Below are 22,500 nucleotides of genomic sequence, written 5' to 3'. Positions count from 1 at the left end.
CCCTCTCATTCACCTGGGCTTTAGTACGCTCATAACACACAGCCAGGAGAACCCTCTCATTCACCTGGGCTTTAATACGCTCATAACACACAGCCAGGAGAACCCTCTCATTCACCTGGGCTTTAGTACGCTCATAACACACAGCCAGGAGAACCCTCTCATTCACCTGGGCTTTAATACGCTCATAACACACAGCCAGGAGAACCCTCTCATTCACCTGGGCTTTAGTACGCTCATAACACACAGCCAGGAGAACCCTCTCATTCACCTGGGCTTTAATACGCTCATAACACACAGCCAGGAGAACCCTCTCATTCACCTGGGCTTTAATACGCTCATAACACACAGCCAGGAGAACCCTCTCATTCACCTGGGCTTTAATACGCTCATAACACACAGCCAGGAGAACCCTCTCATTCACCTGGGCTTTAATACGCTCATAACACACAGCCAGGAGAACCTCTCATTCACCTGGGCTTTAGTACGCTCATAACACACAGCCAGGAGAACCCTCTCATTCACCTGGGCTTTAGTACGCTCATAACACACAGCCAGGAGAACCCTCTCATTCACCTGGGCTTTAATACGCTCATAACACACAGCCAGGAGAACCCTCTCATTCACCTGGGCTTTAGCACACACACACACACACACACACACACACACACACACACACACACACACACACACACACACACACACACACACACACACACACACACACACACACACACACACACACACACACACACACACACACACACACACACACACACACACACACACACAGGACACCTGGATAAGATAAAGTCATGGGAGATGTCTCTACAGAGTTAGGCACATTGTGGGAGAGTGTCTGCGCTGCCTTTAGTGAGATGCAGTAAGCTGATGGGGTGTAAATCAGATTGTGTGTGTGTGTGTGTGTGTGTGTGTGTGTGTGTGTGTGTGTGTGTGTGTGTGTGTGTGTGTGTGTGTGTGTGTGTGTGTGTGTGTGTGTGTGTGTGTGTGTGTGTGTGTGTGTGTGTGTGTGTGTGTGTGTGTGTGTGTGTACTTGCGGTGTATGTATCACTCATACGATGTAAGGCTTTGTTCTACAATATTAATCAAAATGGTTATTCGGCTGTTTAATAACAGCCATACATTATCAGCTGTTTAATAACAGCCATGTAATAACAGCCATACATTATCAGCTGTTTAATATAAGCCATGGTCCTTCTGTAGCTCAGTTGGTAGAGCATGGCGCTTGTAACGCCAGGGTAGTGGGTTCGATTCCCGGGACCACCCATACGTAGAATGTATGCACACATGACTGTAAGTCGCTTTGGATAAAAGCGTCTGCTAAATGGCATATATTATTATTATATTATTATTATTATATGTAATAACAGCCATACATTATCAGCTGTTTAATAACAGCCATGTAATAACATCCATACATTATCAGCTGTTTAATAACAGCCATACATTATCAGCTGTTTAATATAAGCCATGTAATAACAGCCATACATTATCAGCTGTTTAATATAAGCCATGTAATAACAGCCATACATTATCAGCTGTTTAATATAAGCCATGTAATAACAGCCATACATTATCAGCTGTTTAATATAAGCCATGTAATAACAGCCATACATTATCAGCTGTTTAATAACAGCCATACATTATCAGCTGTTTAATATAAGCCATGTAATAACAGCCATACATTATCAGCTGTTTAATAACAGCCATGAAATAACAGCCATACATTATCAGCTGTTTAATAACAGCCATGTAATAACAGCCATACATTATCAGCTGTTTAATAACAGCCATGTAATAACAGCCATACATTATCAGCTGTTTAATAACAGCCATGTAATAACAGCCATACATTATCAGCTGTTTAATAACAGCCATGTAATAACAGCCATACATTATCAGCTGTTTAATATAAGCCATGTAATAACAGTCATTTAATAACAGCTGTTTAATAACAGCCATGTAATAACAGACATTTAATAACAGCTGTTTAATATAAGCCATGTTATAACAGCCATTTAATAACAGCCATGCATTATCAGCTGTTTAATAACAGCCATGTTATAACAGCCATTTAGTAACAGCCGTTTAATAACAGCCATTTAGTAACAGCCGTTTAATAACAGCCATTTAGTAACAGCCACGAATTATCAGCTGTTTAATAACAGCCACACTAACAACTGTGTAATAACAGCCACACAATAACAACTGTGTAAAAACAGCCACACAATAACAACTGTGTAAAAACAGCCACACAATAACAACTGTGTAATAACAGCCACACAATAACAGCTGTGTAATAACAGCCACACAATAACAGCTGTGTAATAACAGCCACACAATAACAACTGTGTAATAACAGCCACACAATAACAACTGTGTAAAAACAGCCACACAATAGCAACTGTGTAAAAACAGCCACACAATAACAGCCACACAATAACAACTGTGTAAAAACAGCCACACAATAACAACTGTGTAATAACAGCCACACAATAACAACTGTGTAATAACAGCCACACAATAACAACTGTGTAAAAACAGCCACACAATAGCAACTGTGTAAAAACAGCCACACAATAACAACTGTGTAAAAACAGCCACACAATAACAACTGTGTAAAAACAGCCACACAATAACAACTGTGTAATAACAGCCACACAATAACAGCTGTGTAATAACAGCCACACAATAACAGCTGTGTAATAACAGCCACACAATAACAACTGTGTAATAACAGCCACACAATAACAACTGTGTAATAACAGCCACACAATAACAACTGTGTAAAAACAGCCACACAATAGCAACTGTGTAAAAACAGCCACACAATAACAGCCACACAATAACAACTGTGTAAAAACAGCCACACAATAACAACTGTGTAATAACAGCCACACAATAACAGCCACACAATAACAACTGTGTAATAACAGCCACACAATAACAACTGTGTAAAAACAGCCACACAATAACAACTGTGTAATAACAGCCACACAATAACAGCCACACAATAACAACTGTGTAATAACAGCCACACAATAACAACTGTGTAATAACAGCCACACAATAACAACTGTGTAATAACAGCCACACAATAACAACTGTGTAATAACAGCCACACAATAACAACTGTGTAATGACAGCTGTGTAATAACAGCCACACAATAACAACTGTGTAATAACAGCCACACAATAACAACTGTGTAATAACAGCCACACAATAACAACTGTGTAATAACAGCCACACAATAACAACTGTGTAATAACAGCTGTGTAATAACAGCCACACAATAACAACTGTGTAATAACAGCCACACAATAACAACTGTGTAATAACAGCCACACAATAACAACTGTGTAATAACAGCCACACAATAACAGCTGTGTAATAACAGCCACGTAATAACAACTGTGTAATAACAGCTGTGTAATAACAGCCGTGTAGTAACAGCCGTGCAGTAACAGCCGTGCAGTAACAGCTGTGTAATAACAGCCACACAATAACAACTGTGTAATAACAGCCACGTAATAACAACTGTGTAATAACAGCCGTGTAGTAACAGCCGTGCAGTAACAGCCGTGCAGTAACAGCTGTGTAATAACAGCCACGCAATAACAGCCGTGTAATAACAGCCGTGTAGTAACAGCCGTGCAGTAACAGCTGTGCAGTAACAGCCGTGTAGTAACAGCCGTGTAGTAACAGCCGTGTAGCAACAGCCGTGCAGTAACAGCCGTGTAGTAACAGCCGTGTAGTAACAGCCGTGCAGTAACAGCCGTGTAGTAACAGCCGTGTAGTAACAGCCGTGCAGTAGCAGCCGTGCAGTAACAGCCGTGCAGTAACAGCCGTGTAGTAACAGCCGTGTAGTAACAGCCGTGCAGTAACAGCCGTGTAGTAACAGCCGTGCAGTAACAGCCGTGTAGTAACAGCCGTGTAGTAACAGCCGTGTAGTAACAGCCGTGCAGTAACAGCCGTGCAGTAGCAACCGTTTAATAACATACGCAATAACAGCCATGTAATAACAGCTGTGTAACAACAGCCGTGCAGTAACAGCCATGCAGTAACAGCCGTGTAGTAACAGTCATTTAATAACAGCCGTTTAATAACAGTCATTTAATAACAGCTGTTTAATAACTGCCATTTATTACCAAAGGTATTTCCATAGAATATGCTGCAATCCAAGACCCCTAAGCGTTATGCACTTGTGGAGATCTGAGACGATTTGATTGGTAAAAGCAATGTATGGAAACTTCCCCCTCGCCTATCAGAGGGCACATTGGAGCTATTTCCAAATTGCTTACATCTGTCAAATCCTCTCTGATCTCCACAAGTGCATAGGGCATAGGGTCGATTTGGGTTTAGGCCCTAGTGATCTAGACAAACAGTTTGGGATTAAGCCCTAGTGATCTAGACAAGCAGTTTGGGTTTAGGCCCTAGTGATCTAGACAAGCAGTTTGGGATTAGGCCCTAGTGATCTAGACAAGCATCTAGGGATTAGGCCCTAGTGATCTAGACAAGCAGTTTGGGATTAGGCCCTATTGATCTAGATAAGCAGTTTGGGTTTAGGCCCTAGTGATCTAGACAAGCATTTTCGGATTAGGCCCTAGTGATGTAGACAAGCAGTTTGGGTTTAGGCCCTAGTGATCTAGACACGCAGTTTGGGATTAGGCCCTAGTGATCTAGACAAGCATCTTGGGATTAGACCCTAGTGATCTAGACAAGCAGTTTGGGATTAGGCCCTAGTGATCTAGACAAGCAGTTTGGGATTAGGCCCTAGTGATCTAGACAAGCAGTTTGGGATTAAGCCCTAGTGATCTAGACAAGCAGTTTGGAGTTAGGCCCTAGTGATCGAGACAAGCAGTTTGGGATTAGGCCCTAGTGATCTAGACAAGCAGTTTGGGATTAAGCCCTAGTGATCTAGACAAGCATTTTGGGATTAAGCCCTAGTGATCTAGACAAGCAGTTTGGGATTAAGCCCTAGTGATCTAGACAAGCAGTTTGGGATTAAGCCCTAGTGATTTAGACAAGCAGTTTGGAATTAGGCCCTAGTGATCTAGACAAGCAGTTTGGGATTAGGCCCTAGTGATCTAGACAAGCAGTTTGGGATTAAGCCCTTGTGATTTAGACAAGCAGTTTGGGATTAGGCCCTAGTGATCTAGACAAGCAGTTTTGAGATTAAGCCCTAGTGATCTAGACAAGCAGTTTGGGATTAAGCCCTAGTGATCTAGACAAGCAGTTTGGGATTAGGCCCTAGTGATCTAGACAAGCAGTTTGGGATTAGGCCCTAGTGATCTAGACAAGCAGTTTGGGATTAGTCCCTAGTGATCTAGACAAGCAGTTTGGTATTAAGCCCTTGTGATTTAGAAAAGCAGTTTGATTCTCTTGTCATAACAACACGTGTTGGAATGACAAGCAGCACCTGTGTTTCTAAACCCTGTGTGGGTCTTGTGGTGTTTGGTCAAAAAGCAAAAGACACATTTCCAGGGACTGTAAGAAAAATCGGATTATTTTTCTTCAAACTCCCAAGTTCAGCCAAGGCTACCCCCCCCCCAATTCACTACAATAACACATAGTAGCACATTTTTTGTGTTATTGTGTGTGTGCTTATTTGTGTGTGTGTGTGCGTACATGCGTGAGTGCCATGCATGTGTAAGGTATACTCTAACCTCTTTCCCCTCTCTCTCTCAGGCGTCTCGTATGACTGGATCAGATGAGGACGGGGACAGTGGCTGGGATGCATGGGGCACCTGGAGTGACTGCTCACGCACCTGTGGAGGCGGGGCCTCTTACTCTCTACGCAGGTGTCTCAACGGAGGGTCAGTATCACACACACATTCCTGGGGAGGATGGGAGGTTCTATCCTGGGGAGGATGGGAGGTTTTATACTGGGGAGGATGGGAGGTTAGATCCTGGGGAGGATGGGAGGTTAGATCCTGGGGAGTATGAGAGATTAGATCCTGGGGAGGATGGGAGATTAGATCCTGGGGAGGATGGGAGATTAGATCCTGGGGAGGATGGGAGATTAGATCCTGGGGAGGATGGGAGATTAGATCCTGGGAAGGATGGGAGATTAGATCCTGGGGAGGATGGGAGATTAGATCCTGGGGAGGATGGGAGATTAGATCCTGGGGAGGATGGGAGATTAGATCCTGGGGAGGATGGGAGATTAGATCCTGGGGAGGATGGGAGGTTAGATCCTGGGGAGGATTGGAGATTAGATCCTGGGGAAGATGGGAGATTAGATCCTGGGGAAGATGGGAGATTAGATCCTGGGGAGGATGGGAGGTTAGATCCTGGGGAGGATGGGAGATTAGATCCTGGGGAGGATGGGAGGTTAGATCCTGGGGAGGATGGGAGGTTAGATCCTGGGGAGGATGGGAGGTTAGATCCTGGGGAGGATGGGAGATTAGATCCTGGGGAGGATGGGAGATTAGATCCTGGGGAGGATGGGAGGTTCTATCCTGGGGAGGATGGGAGATTCTATCCTGGGGAGGATGGGAGATTAAATCCTTGGGAGGATGAGAGATTAGATCCTGGGGAGAATGGAACGTTAGATCCTGGGGAGGATGGGAGGTTAGATCCTGGGAGGATGAGAGATTAGATCCTGGGGAGGATGAGAGATTAGATCCTGGGGAGGATGAGAGATTAGATCCTGGGGAGGATGAGAGATTAGATCCTGGGGAGGATGGGAGGTTAGATCCTGGGGAGGATGGGAGATTAGATCCTGGGGAGGATGGGAGGTTAGATCCTGGGGAGGATGGGAGGTTAAATCCTGTAAATCATTAGATGTTACAGTTTACATTCTCTTTAGAGAGCAACAAGGGTCAACTTTATGGGAGAAGAGCTGCCAGTCATTCACATTATATCCAATCTACGACACATTAGATCCTAATGGTAGTGAGTTTACTCCTGGAACTATACGCAGACACATACAGACAAACAGAGGAACAGACAGACAGACACACGTAGACACACACATCCCTCCTAGCACAACATTGGTATTATTCTCCATTGTTCTGAACACTACTCAACCTGTGCATCACTTTAGTGTTGGGAAATTACTCTCTGCCAAAATCATACCCATGTGGCTCAGTTGGTAGAGCATGACAATGCCAGGGTTGTAGGTTCAATACCCACGGGTGATCAGTACGAAAAGGTATGGAAATGTATGCACTCACTACTGTAAGTTGTTCTGGACAAGATCGTCTGCTAAATGACTAACATGTGAAAAGTAAAATGGTTTACAACAGCACAAATATAAAAATACAAATCAAACGATAGAGCTACTAAACAGGTTTAATTGGCAACAGTGATTATGGAATGAATCCTGTATCCATTTATAATAGAAACAGGGAGAAGACAATTACACACACACACAGTATTGACCTTTGCACGGATTCAGGGGAGATTTTATTACCCTGCTCTGTCAAATTGGGATCATCGTTGCTCAATTGAATGTTTCCTGTGTGTTAAGAGTGGTGCTCAGAGGGGTGTCGGGTTACTGATGGGACACAGATGTATATCTTTCCTTTTTAATGTCCCTCTCTTTGGCCTTTCAAAGACATTGACAAGGGTGTCTTGTGTTAATGCAATAGGAAGTGGTGTTACTACAATACATATGACTGTTGTTTATCTTACTTTTTGACATAGTTCTGCTACGTCCCAAGTGACACCCGTTTCGCTACGCAGTGCATTCCTTTTTACCAGACCTTGGGCCCTGGTCAAAAGTAGTGCACTATAGATGGGTTAGCTGACAACATTACGGAAACGATACACACGCTTCAATGGGGCAGAAGTCAGTGTGTTGAGCTAAGAGGTCATGGGGCCATCTTAGCCCTCGTGGGCTAAGATGGAGCGATGCCTGACAGGCAGCTTGCCGCACCCCACAGCTAACTTGGCTAGTCTTGTGAGTGAGCTAGCTAGCTAGTTATCTATGCTGGTTGTTAGCTTGCATAACTTATATGTTTATAATTGTAAGGTACACTTCAGGTTTTACAGCCTGTCAGGAATGGAGCTCACCCACTGAAAAATGTACATTTTATCCACGAAACATGAAGTGTCCCTTATAATTATACACGTACAGTATAAGCTATGCAAGCTAACAACCAGCATAGATAACAAGCTAGCTAGATAGCTAACAAGAATACCTACCTAACTAGCTAGCTCATAATACTAACTAAGTTAGCTGCGTTGTTCCTTGCATGATATTGGCTGTGGTCTTGGGTGTGCCACGCAGCCTGGGAGACAGCGATGCCTATCAGGCATTGTTCATGGCTTAAATTCCGCACGAGCACATTGCAGTCAACACAGCAACAGAGCTTCTTGATGAGGTGCTTATTGTGTATGTAGACAAAAAAACATTTGTGGTGATAATGAGATACATATTTTATTTATTAATTTGTACTCTCTGGACTTCCTTACGTTTGTTCTTGATACCATGTCTTGTTTTGACTAATGTCATGTTTATGCTAATATGGAAAAACATTTACTAGCTAGCTGACCAATAACTGTAATGATGAATTTGAGAGACAAGTGATTATTGTGCAATTGTATTTATGTTTTCAATATATATTGGATGCCAAATATAGTTGACATGTTATCAACAATCTAACATGCTGACCACACTGCTTGCGTTGCGTGCGCTAGCATTGCAAAATAAATGTGCACATACATGTTATTCAGTCATTCATCCAAACTGTTTGCGCGCGTCAACAAGCGTCTGCGTAGCTAGGTGCTGAAATAGAACCTGATTCTATTTTATATGTGCTGCAAGTCCTGCCTCTCCCATCTCCTCATTGGTTTTTAGGAGCATATCCCTACATCGGTGATTGAAAAATGAATGAGGTCCACACTCCAGTGCAGTTGGTTACAGTAATGCACCTTAAAGTTGGTTGCCAACTGCCATAAAAGAGAGATTACTAGAAACTAACACACCTGTTATCCATGAATTCATTGTTGGAGTAGAAAACACACAATTGTGTGACTCAAAATTCGTCCAAATTCTACAAAGATCCAGCAAAAAAAGGACATTGTACATTTCAGTTAAAATAACAACCCAATGTTTATCTCCCAGGACAAATGATCTAGCATCAGCAAACTAGCTAAATGGGAATTAATTTTTCATATGTGTTTTGACCTGTTCCCAAATTAATATAGTTGGTTCAGAGTGCATTTTGATATTTGAACCTGCGTGTCCTGATCGAGTCTGGTGGGGATCGACAAACTCAACATGCTCATGATGGCGCATGCAGACACATGTGGAGCCGGTTGTGTCATCATGTTTGTTTTGCCCCATAGTTACACATGGCTTTTGTTTCTAAACAACCAACCTGTCTATAGGGAGGAGTACATACAGTACCTTCAGAATGTATTCTTAGCATAACAATTATTAGCATAACACAAATTATGGGGGATAATAGAAAATTATGAGGCTATATACAAGGAATATCGGTACGAGTCAGTGTACTGAGTATCAAGTAGTTGGGGTGATTGATTGAGATAATACGTACTTTAAGGATTGGTTAGGTAATTGATTGAAGTACTATGTACATATAGATAGGGTGTAAAAAGTCCAGGTAGCCGTTTAATGAACTATTCATCAGTCTGATGGCTGTTGGGCAGACTTGGTGCTCCGGTACCTCTTGCCGTGCAGTAACAGAGAGAACATACTGCAGACACTGAATAGCCCTGTGAGCATGGTGAAGTTATTAATTACACTTTGGATGGTATATCAATACACCCAATCACTACAAAGATACAGACATCCTTCCTAACTCAGTTGCCAGAGAGGAAGGAAACCGCTCAGGGATTTCACCATGAGGCCAATGGTGACTCTAAAACAGTTGCAGAGTTTAATGGCTATCATAGGAGAACACTGAAGATGGATCAACAACATTGGAGTTACTCTACGCTTGTACAGAATAAAAATATTACAAAATATGCATCCTGTATGCAAAAAGGGAAACACTAATTGAATACTGCAAAAAATGTGGCAAAGCAATTCACTTTCTGTCCTGAATACAAAGTGTTATATTTCGGGCAAATCCAATACAACACATTACTGAGTGACACTCTCCATATTGGCTGCATCATGTTATGGGTATGCTTGTAATTGTAACACTGTAATCTGCGAGTCGGGAAGCAAGTTCAGGGAGTGAAAACATTTAATTAATAAATGAAACAAACACGTAACACAAACTGACATGAAACAGGAACAGAAACAATGACGACTGGGGAAGGAACCAAAAGGAGTTACAAATATAGGGCAGTTAATCAAGTAGGTGATGGAGTCCAGGTGAGTGTTATAATGCGTAATTATACGTTACGATGGTGACCGGTGTGGGCCATGACGAGCAGGCTGGTGACCTAGAGGCCAGAGAGGAAGCACACGTGACAGTAATTATTCATGGTAAAGTTTTTCAGGATAAAAAATACATGGAATGGAGCTGAGCACAGGCAAAATCCTAGAGGGAAACCTAGTTCAATCTGCTTTCCACCAGACACTGGGAGATGAATTCACCTTTCAGCAGATCCAAAACTACACTGGAGTTTCTTGACAAGAAGACAGAGAATGTTCCAGAGTGACCTAGTTACAGTTTTGACTTAAATCTACTTGAAAATCTATGGCAAGACATGACAATGGTTGTTTAGCAGTGATCAGTGACCAATTCGACAAACCATTTTTAAAAGAATACCAGGTAAAGAAGTATTTTCTCAGGGGTGTGATTACATATGTAGTTTAGATATGTCTGTATTTCATTTTCAATACATTTGCAAACATTTCTAAAATCTTTTCACTTTGTCCCTAAGGGTTATTGTGTGTACATGGGTGAGAAAATACATCAATTTAATCAAAATAAGTCAAGTGGTATGAATACCTCCTGAAGGCACTGTATGCACTATAAACAGTAGGGAATAGGGTGCCATTTGGGACACAACTTAACTGAATGATAAGTGGCCATATCTGTAGGTCTTTAGGGGTTGTTGATGAGATAACAATTATTCCACTTCACCAATCAGATTATTTTCCCCAAATGTAGTGCACTTTATAGGTAATAGTGTACCATTTGAAACACAGCCTCAGCCCTCTGTCCTGACTTCCCTTCATTGATTAAATGAGTGTAGAAGTCTGGAAGTGATTGTGGGCTTGATTTGCCTGCTTCCCCCACAGGGAGATTTACACAGTTATTTGAGCAATATCTCCCATTCCCTGCATCAGCCAACACACCTGCTCGAGCGCACTGGGATTGTGTGTGTGTGTCAGGTGTTAGGGTTAAGCCAGCAGAAGAGCTGCCTGTGTAGATGAAGGGGAACATAGAAAGACTGCAGAGAACACCTTAAGTCTACTGTCATCTCTTTCTCCCTGCCCCACTCCAGCTTACTACAGACATAAAACACACACACAGAGAGATACACTCACGCACGCACGCACGCACGCACGCACGCACGCACGCACGCACGCACGCACACACACACACACACACACACACACACACACACACACACACACACACACACACACACAAAGAGAGAGAGAGATACACAGACAAACTGGGGTAGTGTCTGGCCCCATGTTGCTCTTGGACGTCAGACACTGTGTGCCCAGCGCCTTGTCTTCTCTAAGGCCCCTCCCCCCCGGACTCCTGCTAACTTCATCTGTCCTTATAGAAACATCCAGTGACTGGGAGGAAATATCTGTCTAGGAATATCTGTCTAGACTTGAATTAGAGCAGCACTATTCTTTTCAATCCCGGTCCTGGAGAGCTGCAGGGTATGCAGGCTTTTGTTCCTACCCAGCACTTACACACCTGATAATGCTAGATTTGGTTTACTCTGTTAGACACGCTCCGGGGTGAAGTTTGCCCCTAGGTACAGATCTAGGATCAGTTTCCCCTCCCCCTAACCTTAACTATTAGTGGAGAAAACGCAACACTGATCCAAGATCCAGAGCGACTTACAAATTGGTGCATTCACCTTATGACATCCAGTGGGACAGTCACTTAACAATAGTGCATCTAAAACTTAGGGGGTGGGGTGAGAGGGATTACTTAACCTATCCTAGGTATTCCTTAAAGAGGTGGGGTTTCAGGTGTCTCCGGAAGGTGGTGATTGACTCCGCTGTCCTGGCGTCGTGAGGGAGTTTGTTCCACCATTGGGGGCCAGGGCAGCGAACAGTTTTGACTGGGCTGAGCGGGAGCTGTCACAGTGCCCTTGTTTGGGTGTGATCAGAGCCTGGAGGTACTGAGGTGCCGTTCCCCTCACAGCTCCGTAGGCAAGCACCATGGTCTTGCTTCAACTGGAAGCCAGTGGAGAGAACGGAGGAGCGGGAGCAAGATCAGTGTCAAGGGGCCAGGACCTGCGCCGCTTCCTGTGTGAGGCAGGGTCAAGGGGCAACTTCACCCTACACCATTAGACACAGTGCTGCCTATCCTTCCTCATGTCTGTGGACTTTTGCTCTCTGTTTGTCCGCTAGAAGACAAATAGCCACCTCATAGACATTCCTAGACCCTGAAAGCATGGTCTACACACAGCCGTGTGTGTGTGTGCTTGTGGCTCTGCGTGCATGTCCGTGTGTGTGTCCGTGTATGTCTGTATGCATGTGTATGTGCCTGTCTCCAGCCTATACGTATAACCCAGTGTGGATGAGTGATTCATCTCGATGAGGGAAAGCCATTAATTGGTTCGTTAAGACAGAGACATTCCTACTCTGCCTCGGTGCCTGCTTTTCCTTGGAGCAGGCTGAATGGCCATAGTGTGGTCTCCAACTCCCCGTTCACCCTAATGGACGATTAGACTGAAGCTTTTTAACATCCGCTTTGCAACCCAAATGGCATCATATTCCCAATGTAGTGTACTACTTTTGACCAGCGCCCATAAGGCTCTGGTCAAAAGTAGTACACTGTGTAGGGAATAGGGTGCCATTTGGGGCATTGCCCCGAACAAATGAGCTGCTACCAGTTTAGACCAATGTTATTCTACCCCCGGGGGTGAGAATGAGAAATGTGGCGAAGTGGAAGTTAACACACACTGGGTGATGGGCTGCAGTTATCGTTTCTAACAAGGTGGAACAGATTTTGTAGCGTGTCCATACTGTGTAGGAAGGGGGAGGGAATGGAGTGTTACGCTGTGGTGGATTTCAGACGAGGCAGGAGTTGGTTTTGACAGAGTGAGGTGAACCGATTAGTGTGTGTGTGTGGGAGGGTGTCAGAGTGTGTGCGTGTGTGTGCGTGTGCGTGTTTGTTGTGTGAGAGAGGTTGATTTGCTTGTTTAAGCCCAGAGGGGGTCCCGAGACGGTCGTTGGCTCGATGAGATCTGATCGTTGGCAGATGAAGCGTGGTTTGGTCTGACAGGTGTGTGTGTGTGTGTGTGTGTGTGTGTGTGTGTGTGTGTGTGTGTGTGTGTGTGTGTGTGTGTGTGTGTGTGTGTGTGTGTGTGTGTGTGTGTGTGTGTGTGTGTGTGTGTGTGTGTGTGTGTGTGTGTGTGTGTGTGTGTGTGTGTGTCTGAGACAGGCAGCTATAATTCAGGATGAAATGTCTGTCAGTCCTGATTTGACTCCAGCCACGTTCCTCCAGACTCACAAAGGTGTAACTCCTGATCCTTCCCAAGAAACTAACAAAACACCACTGTTGTTGTAGACGTTTCTGTGTAATGGTGCTTTTCTTTGTTACAAAACAGATTCCCTGAGGGATATTAAGCTATTCTATTATACGTGTTTGATATGGTGTGTGTTATATATCTTTCCCGTCACAATAAACCTTTTTATTAACCATTACACTCGAGCCCAAACCATTTCCTTGTAAACCGTTGGTTTCAATTTGTACTAACAATGTTGGTTTGTTATTTTTCTTTGTAGGAACTGTGAAGGCAAGAATATCCGCTACAGAACGTGCAGTAACATGGTAAGTCTAGTCTACGCTATGAAGCCTCAACAGACTACAACAGAGTCATTTCCAAAGCTTATGAATGCAACACATATAACTTGTTATTAGTCCTATTCCAGTTGATAACTTTTCTATTCCAGCGTATAACTTTGCTGCTAACAGTGAGAAGCACTGGCTCAGTATTGTCAGTCGCCACTGTATTTGACAGTCATGTTCAGCACTGTGGATGACCTCATGGAGAAATCACACGTTCCATCAATGAACAGAACAACCTCATATCAACATTCTATTCTCAGCAGCGGAACCACAGTCGTTCTCACAGCATTTCAATCAAAGATGGACTAGTCTGTACTGTTTCTATTACTCTATTGAGGTGGTTTGTGTCTGGAATGTATTGCAGACTAGCTATGATTTCAATCATGACCAGTGGGATGAGTTCCCAGCATAATATTTAGACCACCGCTCCCGGTGTGAAAGAGATGGATTTCAACAAAGCAAGAGAGAGAGAGAAACACTTGACTTTATGAAGTCCCATGCATGTAGTTAAATGAGAAAGAGAGGGAGGGTGTGCCTGTGTGTGTGTGTGTCTGCGTCTGTCTGTCTGTCTGTCTGTCTGTCTGTCTGTCTGTCTGTCTGTCTGTCTGTCTGTCTGTCTGTCTGTCTGTCTGTCTGTCTGTCTGTCTGTCTGTCTGTCTGTCTGTCTGTCTGTCTGTCTGTCTGTCTGTCTGTCTGTCTGCGTTCGTCTGTGCGTGTGTGCGTCTGTCTGTCTGTCTGTCTGTCTGTCTGTCTGTCTGTCTGTCTGTCTGTCTGTCTGTCTGTCTGTCTGTCTGTCTGTCTGTCTGTCTGTCTGTCTGTCTGTCTGTCTGTCCGTCCGTCCGTCCGTCCGTCCGTCCGTCCGTCCGTCCGTCTGTCTGCCTGCGTGCGTCTGTGTGTCTGTGCGTGTGTGTGTTTGTTCGTGTGTGTGCGTGTCTGTGTGTGTGCGCGTAAAGCAAGGCCTAAGGATAGACTTAGTAAAGACTCGCTGTTGGCAAAGCGTTGGGTCTTCCACATGTACAGTGGGGCAAAAAAGTATTTAGTCAGCCACCAATTGTGCAAGTTCTCCCACTTAAAAAGAAGAGAGAGGCCTGTAATTTTCATCATCGGTACACTTCAACTATAAAAAATCCAGAAAATCACATTGTAGGATTTTTAATGAATTTATTTGCAAATTATGGTGGAAAAAAGTATGTGGTCAATAAAAAAAGTTTATCTCAATACTTTGTTATATACCCTTTGTTGGCAATGACAGAGGTCAAACGTTTTCTGTAAGTCTTCACAAGGTGTTCACACACTGTTGCTGGTATTTTGGCCCATTCCTCCATGCAGATCTCCTCTAGAGCAGTGATGTTTTGGGGCTGTTGCTGGGCAACACGGACTTTCAACTCCCTCCAAAGATTTTCTATGGGGTTGAGATCTGAAGACTGGCTAGGCCACTCCAGGACCTTGAAATGCTTCTTACGAAGCCACAACTTCGTTGCCCGGGCGGTGTGTTTGGGATCATTGTCATGCTGAAAGACCCAGCCATGTTTCATCTTCAATGCCCTTGCTGTTGGAAGGAGGTTTTCACTCAAAATCTCACGATGCATGGCCCCATCCATTCTGTCCTTTACACGGATCAGTCGTCCTGGTCCCTTTGCAGAAAAACAGCCCCAAAGCACGATGTTTCCACCCCCATGCTTCACAGTAGGTATGGTGTTCTTTGGATGCAACTCAGCATTCTTTGTCCTCCAAACACGACGAGTTGAGTTTTGACCAAAAAGTTATATTTTGGTTCATCTGACCATATGACATTCTCCCAATCTTCTTCTGGATCATCCAAATGCTCTCTAGCAAACTTCAGACGGGCCTGGACATGTACTGGCTTAAGCAGGGGGACACGTCTGGCACTGCAGGATTTGAGTCCCTGGCGGCGTAGTGTGTTACTGATGGTAGGCTTTGTTACTTTGGTCCCAGCTCTCTGCAGGTCATTCACTAGGTCCCCCCGTGTGGTTCTGGGATTTTGCTCACCGTTCTTGTGATCATTTTGATCCCACGGGGTGAGATCTTGAGTGGAGCCCCAGATCGAGGGAGATTATCAGTGGTCTTGTATGTCTTCCATTTCCTAATAATTGCTCCCACAGTTGATTTCTTCAAACCAAGCTGCTTACCTATTGCAGATGCAGTCTTCTCAGCCTGGTGCAGGTCTACAATTTTGTTTCTGGTGTCCTTTGACAGCTCTTTGGTCTTGGCCATAGTGAAGTTTGGAGTATGACTGTTTGAGGTTGTGGACAGGTGTCTTTTATACTGATATTAAGTTCAAACAGGTGCCATTAATACAGGTAACGAGTGGAGGACAGAGGAGCCTCTTAAATAAGTTCCAGGTCTGTGAGGGCCAGAAATCTTGCTTGTTTGTAGGTGACCAAATACTTATTTTCCACCATAATTTGCAAATAAATAAATAAAAAATCCTACAATGTGATTTTCTGGATGTTTTTTCTCATTTTGTCTGTCATTGTTGAAGTGTACCTATGATGAAAATTACAGGCCTCTCTCATCTTTTAAGTGGGAGAACTTGCACAATTGGTGGCTGACTAAATAGTTTTTTGCCCCACTGTAAGCTGTTATCTCTTCTGTTTGTTCCCTCTGCCGAGCCATATTATCCTTCTCTAACTTCCTTTTCTTTCCTCTCCTCCCTTCTTCCCCAGGACTGTCCCGTCGAGTCGGGAGACTTCCGAGCCCAGCAGTGCTCCGCCCACAATGACATCAGGTACCAGGGAATGGTATACGAGTGGATTCCCGTGCCCTATGAACCCTCGGCTGCGTGCGCCCTGCGGTGCCAGGCGCGGGGGAGGAGCCTAACGGTGGAGCTGGCACCTAAGGTTCTAGACGGAACACGTTGCCGGGCCGACGCCCTGGATATGTGCATCAGTGGGGTCTGTCAGGTGAGATACTGACTGATTGCTTGGGTGGATATTATAAAGCACTTTTCCAGATGCTCAAAGTCAGGGCCGTCCACAGACCTTTCAGGGGGCATTTTTTTCTGCAACAAGACAAACTCCTCATCACAAATTGTAAGCAAGCTAGTTACAGTATCTCCTAAAGACATGATTGACATGGGGAAAATAGGATGGGCTATCAGCTGATCATTGATGTTGGTGATTGATGTAAATCTGCTAGTTCGCTCGCTCCATTTATTTTCCTGATTGTTTGATATCTTTCTGCCTCTCTCTCTGCTGCCTATCAGCCAACCAGATGCAATATTGATGATGATGTAAGCTAAATCAAATGTTATGCTGCTGTTGAAGTACTGTTGTATTTAAACTAGGTAGATAGACAGACACTCGACCGGTGACCGTATCTCTCAACCGGGCTTGTAATCTCAGTACAGGGCAGACTGGGAATAGGGGGGGAAATTATACCACCACCCAAAATGACACTTAGGAGACTGGAAGGGCAAAGGGCATGTTCTCTACACAGGTAAGGCCCTGTCTGTGCATGTGCCTGATCAAATTACGAGGGAAAGTTGTATATTATTACAATATGATGATATTATAGTAATATCTTGTATAATAAGGATTGGATTTATATAGCACTTTTCCATGTGCTCAAAGCACTTCAGATTGCATGGGGAGGGAAAGTCACCTCATCCAGCACCAATGTGTCACCCACCTGGACTGTGTCAGGGCAGCCATTGTGGTTCCAGAAAGTTAATCAGCCATGTCAATGACAGATCAGGGGACACGATGTACAATATGACACGATACAATAAAATGGCTCAAGACTGGATCACTGCTTGAAGTATTTGTGTTTTCTTTGTGGGCCACAGTAAAGACTACATTAATATTTCCTAACTATTACAGTGAAAAACAGTCTGAGAACTTCTGATCTTATCAGTATTTCTCAATAATCGTTGTTCTTGAACAATCGTACTGTATTTCCTCTTTGTGAATCCACATGGCAGCTGCTGTAGCAAAGGCTGATCTAAAACCACATGTCAGAAATAGGAAGTTCCTAAAAAATGATCTTAAACATGGAAAATATTTCTCCTCTCCATGTTGCATGTCAGAAGCTCTGGGTTCTAGTTTTAGGCTAGAAGTGATTGTTTTAGGAACCACAGACTGATGATCAATGTTGCCATATCCTCTTCTCTGGATAGGTGCTTTATTAAAACCTCTGACTGAGGCTGTATGACTGGAGGAAGGGGAGAGGAAGAGAGAGAGAAGTAGAGAGACAGAGAACTGGAGGTGTGAGGAAGGAGGGAGAGAGAGAGGGAGAGGAGGTGTGACAGGAGGAAGGAGAGAGAGAATTGAGAGAGAAGTGGACGTACGATGGGAGGAAGGAGAGAGAGAATAGAAAGAGAAATGGAGGTACGATGGGAGGAAGGAGAGAGAGAATAGAAAGAGAAGTGGAGGTACGACAGGAACAAGGAGCAAGAGAGAGAATAGAAAGAGAAATGGAGGTATGACAGGAGGAAGGAGCAAGAGAGAGAATAGAAAGAGAAATGGAGGTATGACAGGAGGAAGGAGCAAGAGAGAGAATAGAAAGAGAAATGGAGGTATGACAGGAGGAAGGAGCAAGAGAGAGAATAGAAAGAGAAATGGAGGTATGACAGGAGGAAGGAGCAAGAGAGAGAATAGAAAGAGAAATGGAGGTATGACAGGAGGAAGGAGCAAGAGAGAGAATAGAGAGGGCGAAAGACAGAGAGAGATGCAGAAGGTACGACAGGAGGAAGGAGAGACAGAGAGACAGAAGGTACGACAGGAGGAAGGAGAGAGAGACACAGGAGGTACGACAGGAGAAAGGAGAGAGAGACAGAAGGTGCGACAGGAGGAAGGAGAGAGAGACACAGGAGGTACGACAGGAGGAAGGAGAGAGAGACACAGGAGGAACGACAGGAGAAAGGAGAGAGAGACAGAAGGTATGACGGAGGAAGGAGAGAGTGACACAGGAGGTACGACAGGAGAAAGGAGAGAGAGACAGAAGGTGCGACAGGAGGAAGGAGAGAGAGACACAGGAGGTACGACAGGAGAAAGGAGAGAGAGACACAGGAGGTATGACAGGAGGAAGGAGAGAGAGACACAGGAGGTATGACAGGAGGAAGGAGATAGAGAGACACAGAAGGTACGACAGGAGGAAGGAGAGAGAGACACACAGAAGATACGACAGGAGGAAGGAGAGAGACACAGAAGGTACGACAGGAGGAAGGAGAGAGAGACACAGAAAGTACGACAAGAGGAAGGAGATAGAGAGACACAGAAGGTACGACAGGAGGAAGGAGAGAGACAGAAGATACGACAGGAGGAAGGAGAGAGACACAGAAGGTACGACAGGAGGAAGGAGAGAGAGACACAGAAAGTACGACAAGAGGAAGGAGATAGAGAGACACAGAAAGTACGACAGGAGGAAGTAGAGAGAGAGACACAGAAGGTACGACAGGAGGAAGTAGAGAGAGAGACACAGAAGGTACGACAGGAGGAAGGAGAGAGACACACAGAAGATACGACAGGAGGAAGGAGAGAGAGACACAGAAAGTACGACAAGAGGAAGGAGATAGAGAGACACAGAAGGTACGACAGGAGGAAGTAGAGAGAGAGACACAGAAGGTACGACAGGAGGAAGTAGAGAGAGAGACACAGAAGGTACGACAGGAGGAAGGAGAGAGACAGAAGATACGACAGGAGGAAGGAGAGAGACACACAGAAGGTACGACAGGATGAAGGAGAGAGAGACACAGAAAGTACGACAAGAGGAAGTAGAGAGAGAGACACAGAAGGTACGACAGGAGGAAGTAGAGAGAGAGACACAGAAGGTACGACAGGAGGAAGTAGAGAGAGAGACACAGAAGGTACGACAGGAGGAAGGAGAGAGACACACAGAAGGTACGACAAGAGGAAGTAGAGAGAGAGACACAGAAGGTACGACAGGAGGAAGTAGAGAGAGAGACACAGAAGGTACGACTGGAGGAAGTAGAGAGAGAGACACAGAAGGTACGACAGGAGGAAGGAGAGAGAGACACAGAAGGTATGACAGGAGGAAGGAGAGAGAGACACACAGAAAGTACGACAGGATGAAGGAGAGAGAGACACACAGAAGGTACGACAGGAAGAAGGAGAGAGAGACAGAAGGTACGACAGGAGGAAGGAGAGAGAGACACAGAAGGTACGACAGGAGGAAGGAGAGAGAGACACACAGAAAGTAAGACAGGATGAAGGAGAGAGAGACACACAGAAGGTACGACAGGAAGAAGGAGAGAGAGACACACAGAAGGTACGACAGGAAGAAGGAGAGAGAGACACACAGAAGGTACGACAGGAAGGAGAGACACACAGAAGGTACGACAGGAGGAAGTAGAGAGAGACAGAAGGTACGACAGGAGGAAGGAGAGAGAGACACAGAAGGTACGACACTTGTTTCAGAAAGACAGATTCCCCACATCATATGCTGTAATGCACTAGAACACAGTGCTAGACTAGGGCTGCATCCCAAATGGTACCCTATTCCCTGTATAGTGCACTCCTTTTGACCAGAACCCTATGTGCTCTAGTCAAAAGCACTGCACTATATCATAGGGAATAGAGTGCTATTTGGGACTTGTAGCTGTTCTAGGCCAGAGAGGAATGCACACTGTTGTGTGTCTAGCCAAGCGGAAATTCACCTATCCACTTCATCCATTAAGGAAGTAGATCCTCTTTATGCAAATCCTTAAAAGTACACTTATACAGTGCCAGGCCATGATAACTTAACAGGGAACGAGGGACATCACTTAGTCCCACAAGGCATTAACTTGTTACTGATACTTCTCTAAGTATCCTGTATATCAGCAAGCTACAGTACGAAGCTGTCTTCATGGAACCATGACAAAGTGCTTGTTCAACCCAAATAGAACCTCCATGTTATACTACCCATAGACATTCTCAAGTGAAGTGAAGTGAAGTGAAGTGAAGTGTGTGTGTGTGTGTGTGTGTGTGTGTGTGTGTGTGTGTGTGTGTGTGTGTGTGTGTGTGTGTGTGTGTGTGTGTGTGTGTGTGTGTGTGTGTGTGTGTGTGTGTGTGTGTGTGTGTGTGTGTGTGTGTGTGTGTGTGTGTGTGTGTGTGTGTGTGTGTGTGTGTCCGTCTTTTTCTGACCATGTTCTGTGTTTGAAGTCAAATAGCTCTGCACGGTACTTCATGGATTCTGCCCTCTAAGTGGTGTGTATATAATGGGTATAAGGAGTGTTTGTGTTTACTGGGACTGCTGGCCAGGTAAGTCATATTGGGTTTGTTATGCTGGCTGCTATTCCCACAGAGTCTGGAGCACAAACTCTGTTCTTCACCATTTCAAGACAAATATGCTGTCTAAATACAACATTACATATACAGACATCAGTGTCAGATACCATGGAAAACATGTGAGTTTGGTTCCCCAAACCCCACGCCTCATCCTCTAAACCAGAGGGCGAGGAAACATAACCCATTTTCAATGCGGCCCTCTGGACCTCGGGGCTAAATGAGCTTGACACACCTGCTCTAAACCAATGTCTCCCAAGCCGTTCCTCCAGACCTCCAACAGTTCCACCAGATTTCACTACTTAAAGGTTTGACGATTAGCTGACTAGTTGAATCAGGTGTGCTGGTGCTGGAATAGCACCAATATGTCGTGGCTGTGGTCCACGAGGAACCGATGACTCTGACGTTGAGCTGTGAATATTGGTATTATGTCTTATGTAGATGGTACATTCCTGTACTGATCACTGTACATTACATAGCCAGTATCACCCTTAAACATGTACTTTATGCTATTACTGTATCATCAGAAAGAGAGAACTCTTTGAGTTAGTGAAAGTGGCCTGTAGAGTGGGCTGTAAAGTGAGCTGCGTTCAGGGGATCTATGTGTTTGAGAATGTGGGCTGGAAAGTGACCTGCGTTCAGGTGATCTATGTGTTTGAGAGGGTGGGCTGTAAAGTGAGCTGCTTTCAGGGGATCTATGTGTTTGAGAATGTGGGCTGGAAAGTGACCTGCGTTCAGGTGATCTATGTGTTTGAGAGGGTGGGCTGGAAAGTGAGCTGCGTTCAGGTGATCTACGTGTTTGAGAATGTGGACTGGAAAGTGAGCTGCGTTCAGGTGATCTACGTGTTTGAAAATGTGGACTGGAAAGTGAGCTGCGTTCAGGTGATCTATGTGTTTGAGAATGTGGGCTGGAAAGTGAGCTGCGTTCAGGTGATCTATGTGTTTGAGAGGGTAAGCTGGAAGCAGATGTTAGTTAGTTATAGTTAACGAACACATTCACTTTATTGGATTATTTTAGCGCTTCTTGGGACTTCGGAGCATTTTTCATGGAGATGATACATTGTTAATTCATTGATTTATTGACTGAGTTTATTTTTGCCAGATGAAAGTGAATATAAAGCCGCTTCAGTAGGAAACAACATTACATACATTCAAATAAAGGATGAAGCATAAACACAATGAAACCTCCTGGGTTAACAACGCAGACAGATGAATACCTACCCTTCAGCTGACAGAGGAATACCTACCCTTCAGCAGACAGATGAATAGCCACCCTTCAGCAGACAGATGAATACCCACCCTTCAGCAGACAGATGAA

The 22,500-nt window shown here is 44.5% G+C and overlaps 1 protein-coding gene across 2 annotated transcripts in view; it reads left to right on the top strand.

Annotated features, from left to right (window-relative positions):
• The window catches only part of adamtsl3 (ADAMTS-like 3), a 204,063-nt gene that overhangs the window by 89,409 nt on the left and 92,154 nt on the right, over positions 1-22,500 (top strand). For both annotated transcript variants that reach the window (XM_046348979.1, XM_046348980.1), the window contains exons 4-6: positions 5,708-5,835; positions 13,872-13,917; positions 16,623-16,859. In XM_046348979.1, the coding sequence (XP_046204935.1) occupies positions 5,708-5,835; positions 13,872-13,917; positions 16,623-16,859 (411 nt within the window). The remainder of the gene's footprint in view (positions 1-5,707; positions 5,836-13,871; positions 13,918-16,622; positions 16,860-22,500) is intronic.

The sequence above is a fragment of the Oncorhynchus gorbuscha genome, linkage group LG05 (genome assembly GCF_021184085.1).
Source record: "Oncorhynchus gorbuscha isolate QuinsamMale2020 ecotype Even-year linkage group LG05, OgorEven_v1.0, whole genome shotgun sequence".
Lineage (NCBI taxonomy): Eukaryota > Metazoa > Chordata > Actinopteri > Salmoniformes > Salmonidae > Oncorhynchus > Oncorhynchus gorbuscha.
The sequence above is the reverse complement of the archived record's forward strand: the minus strand, read 5'-3'. Positions and strand labels throughout refer to the sequence as shown.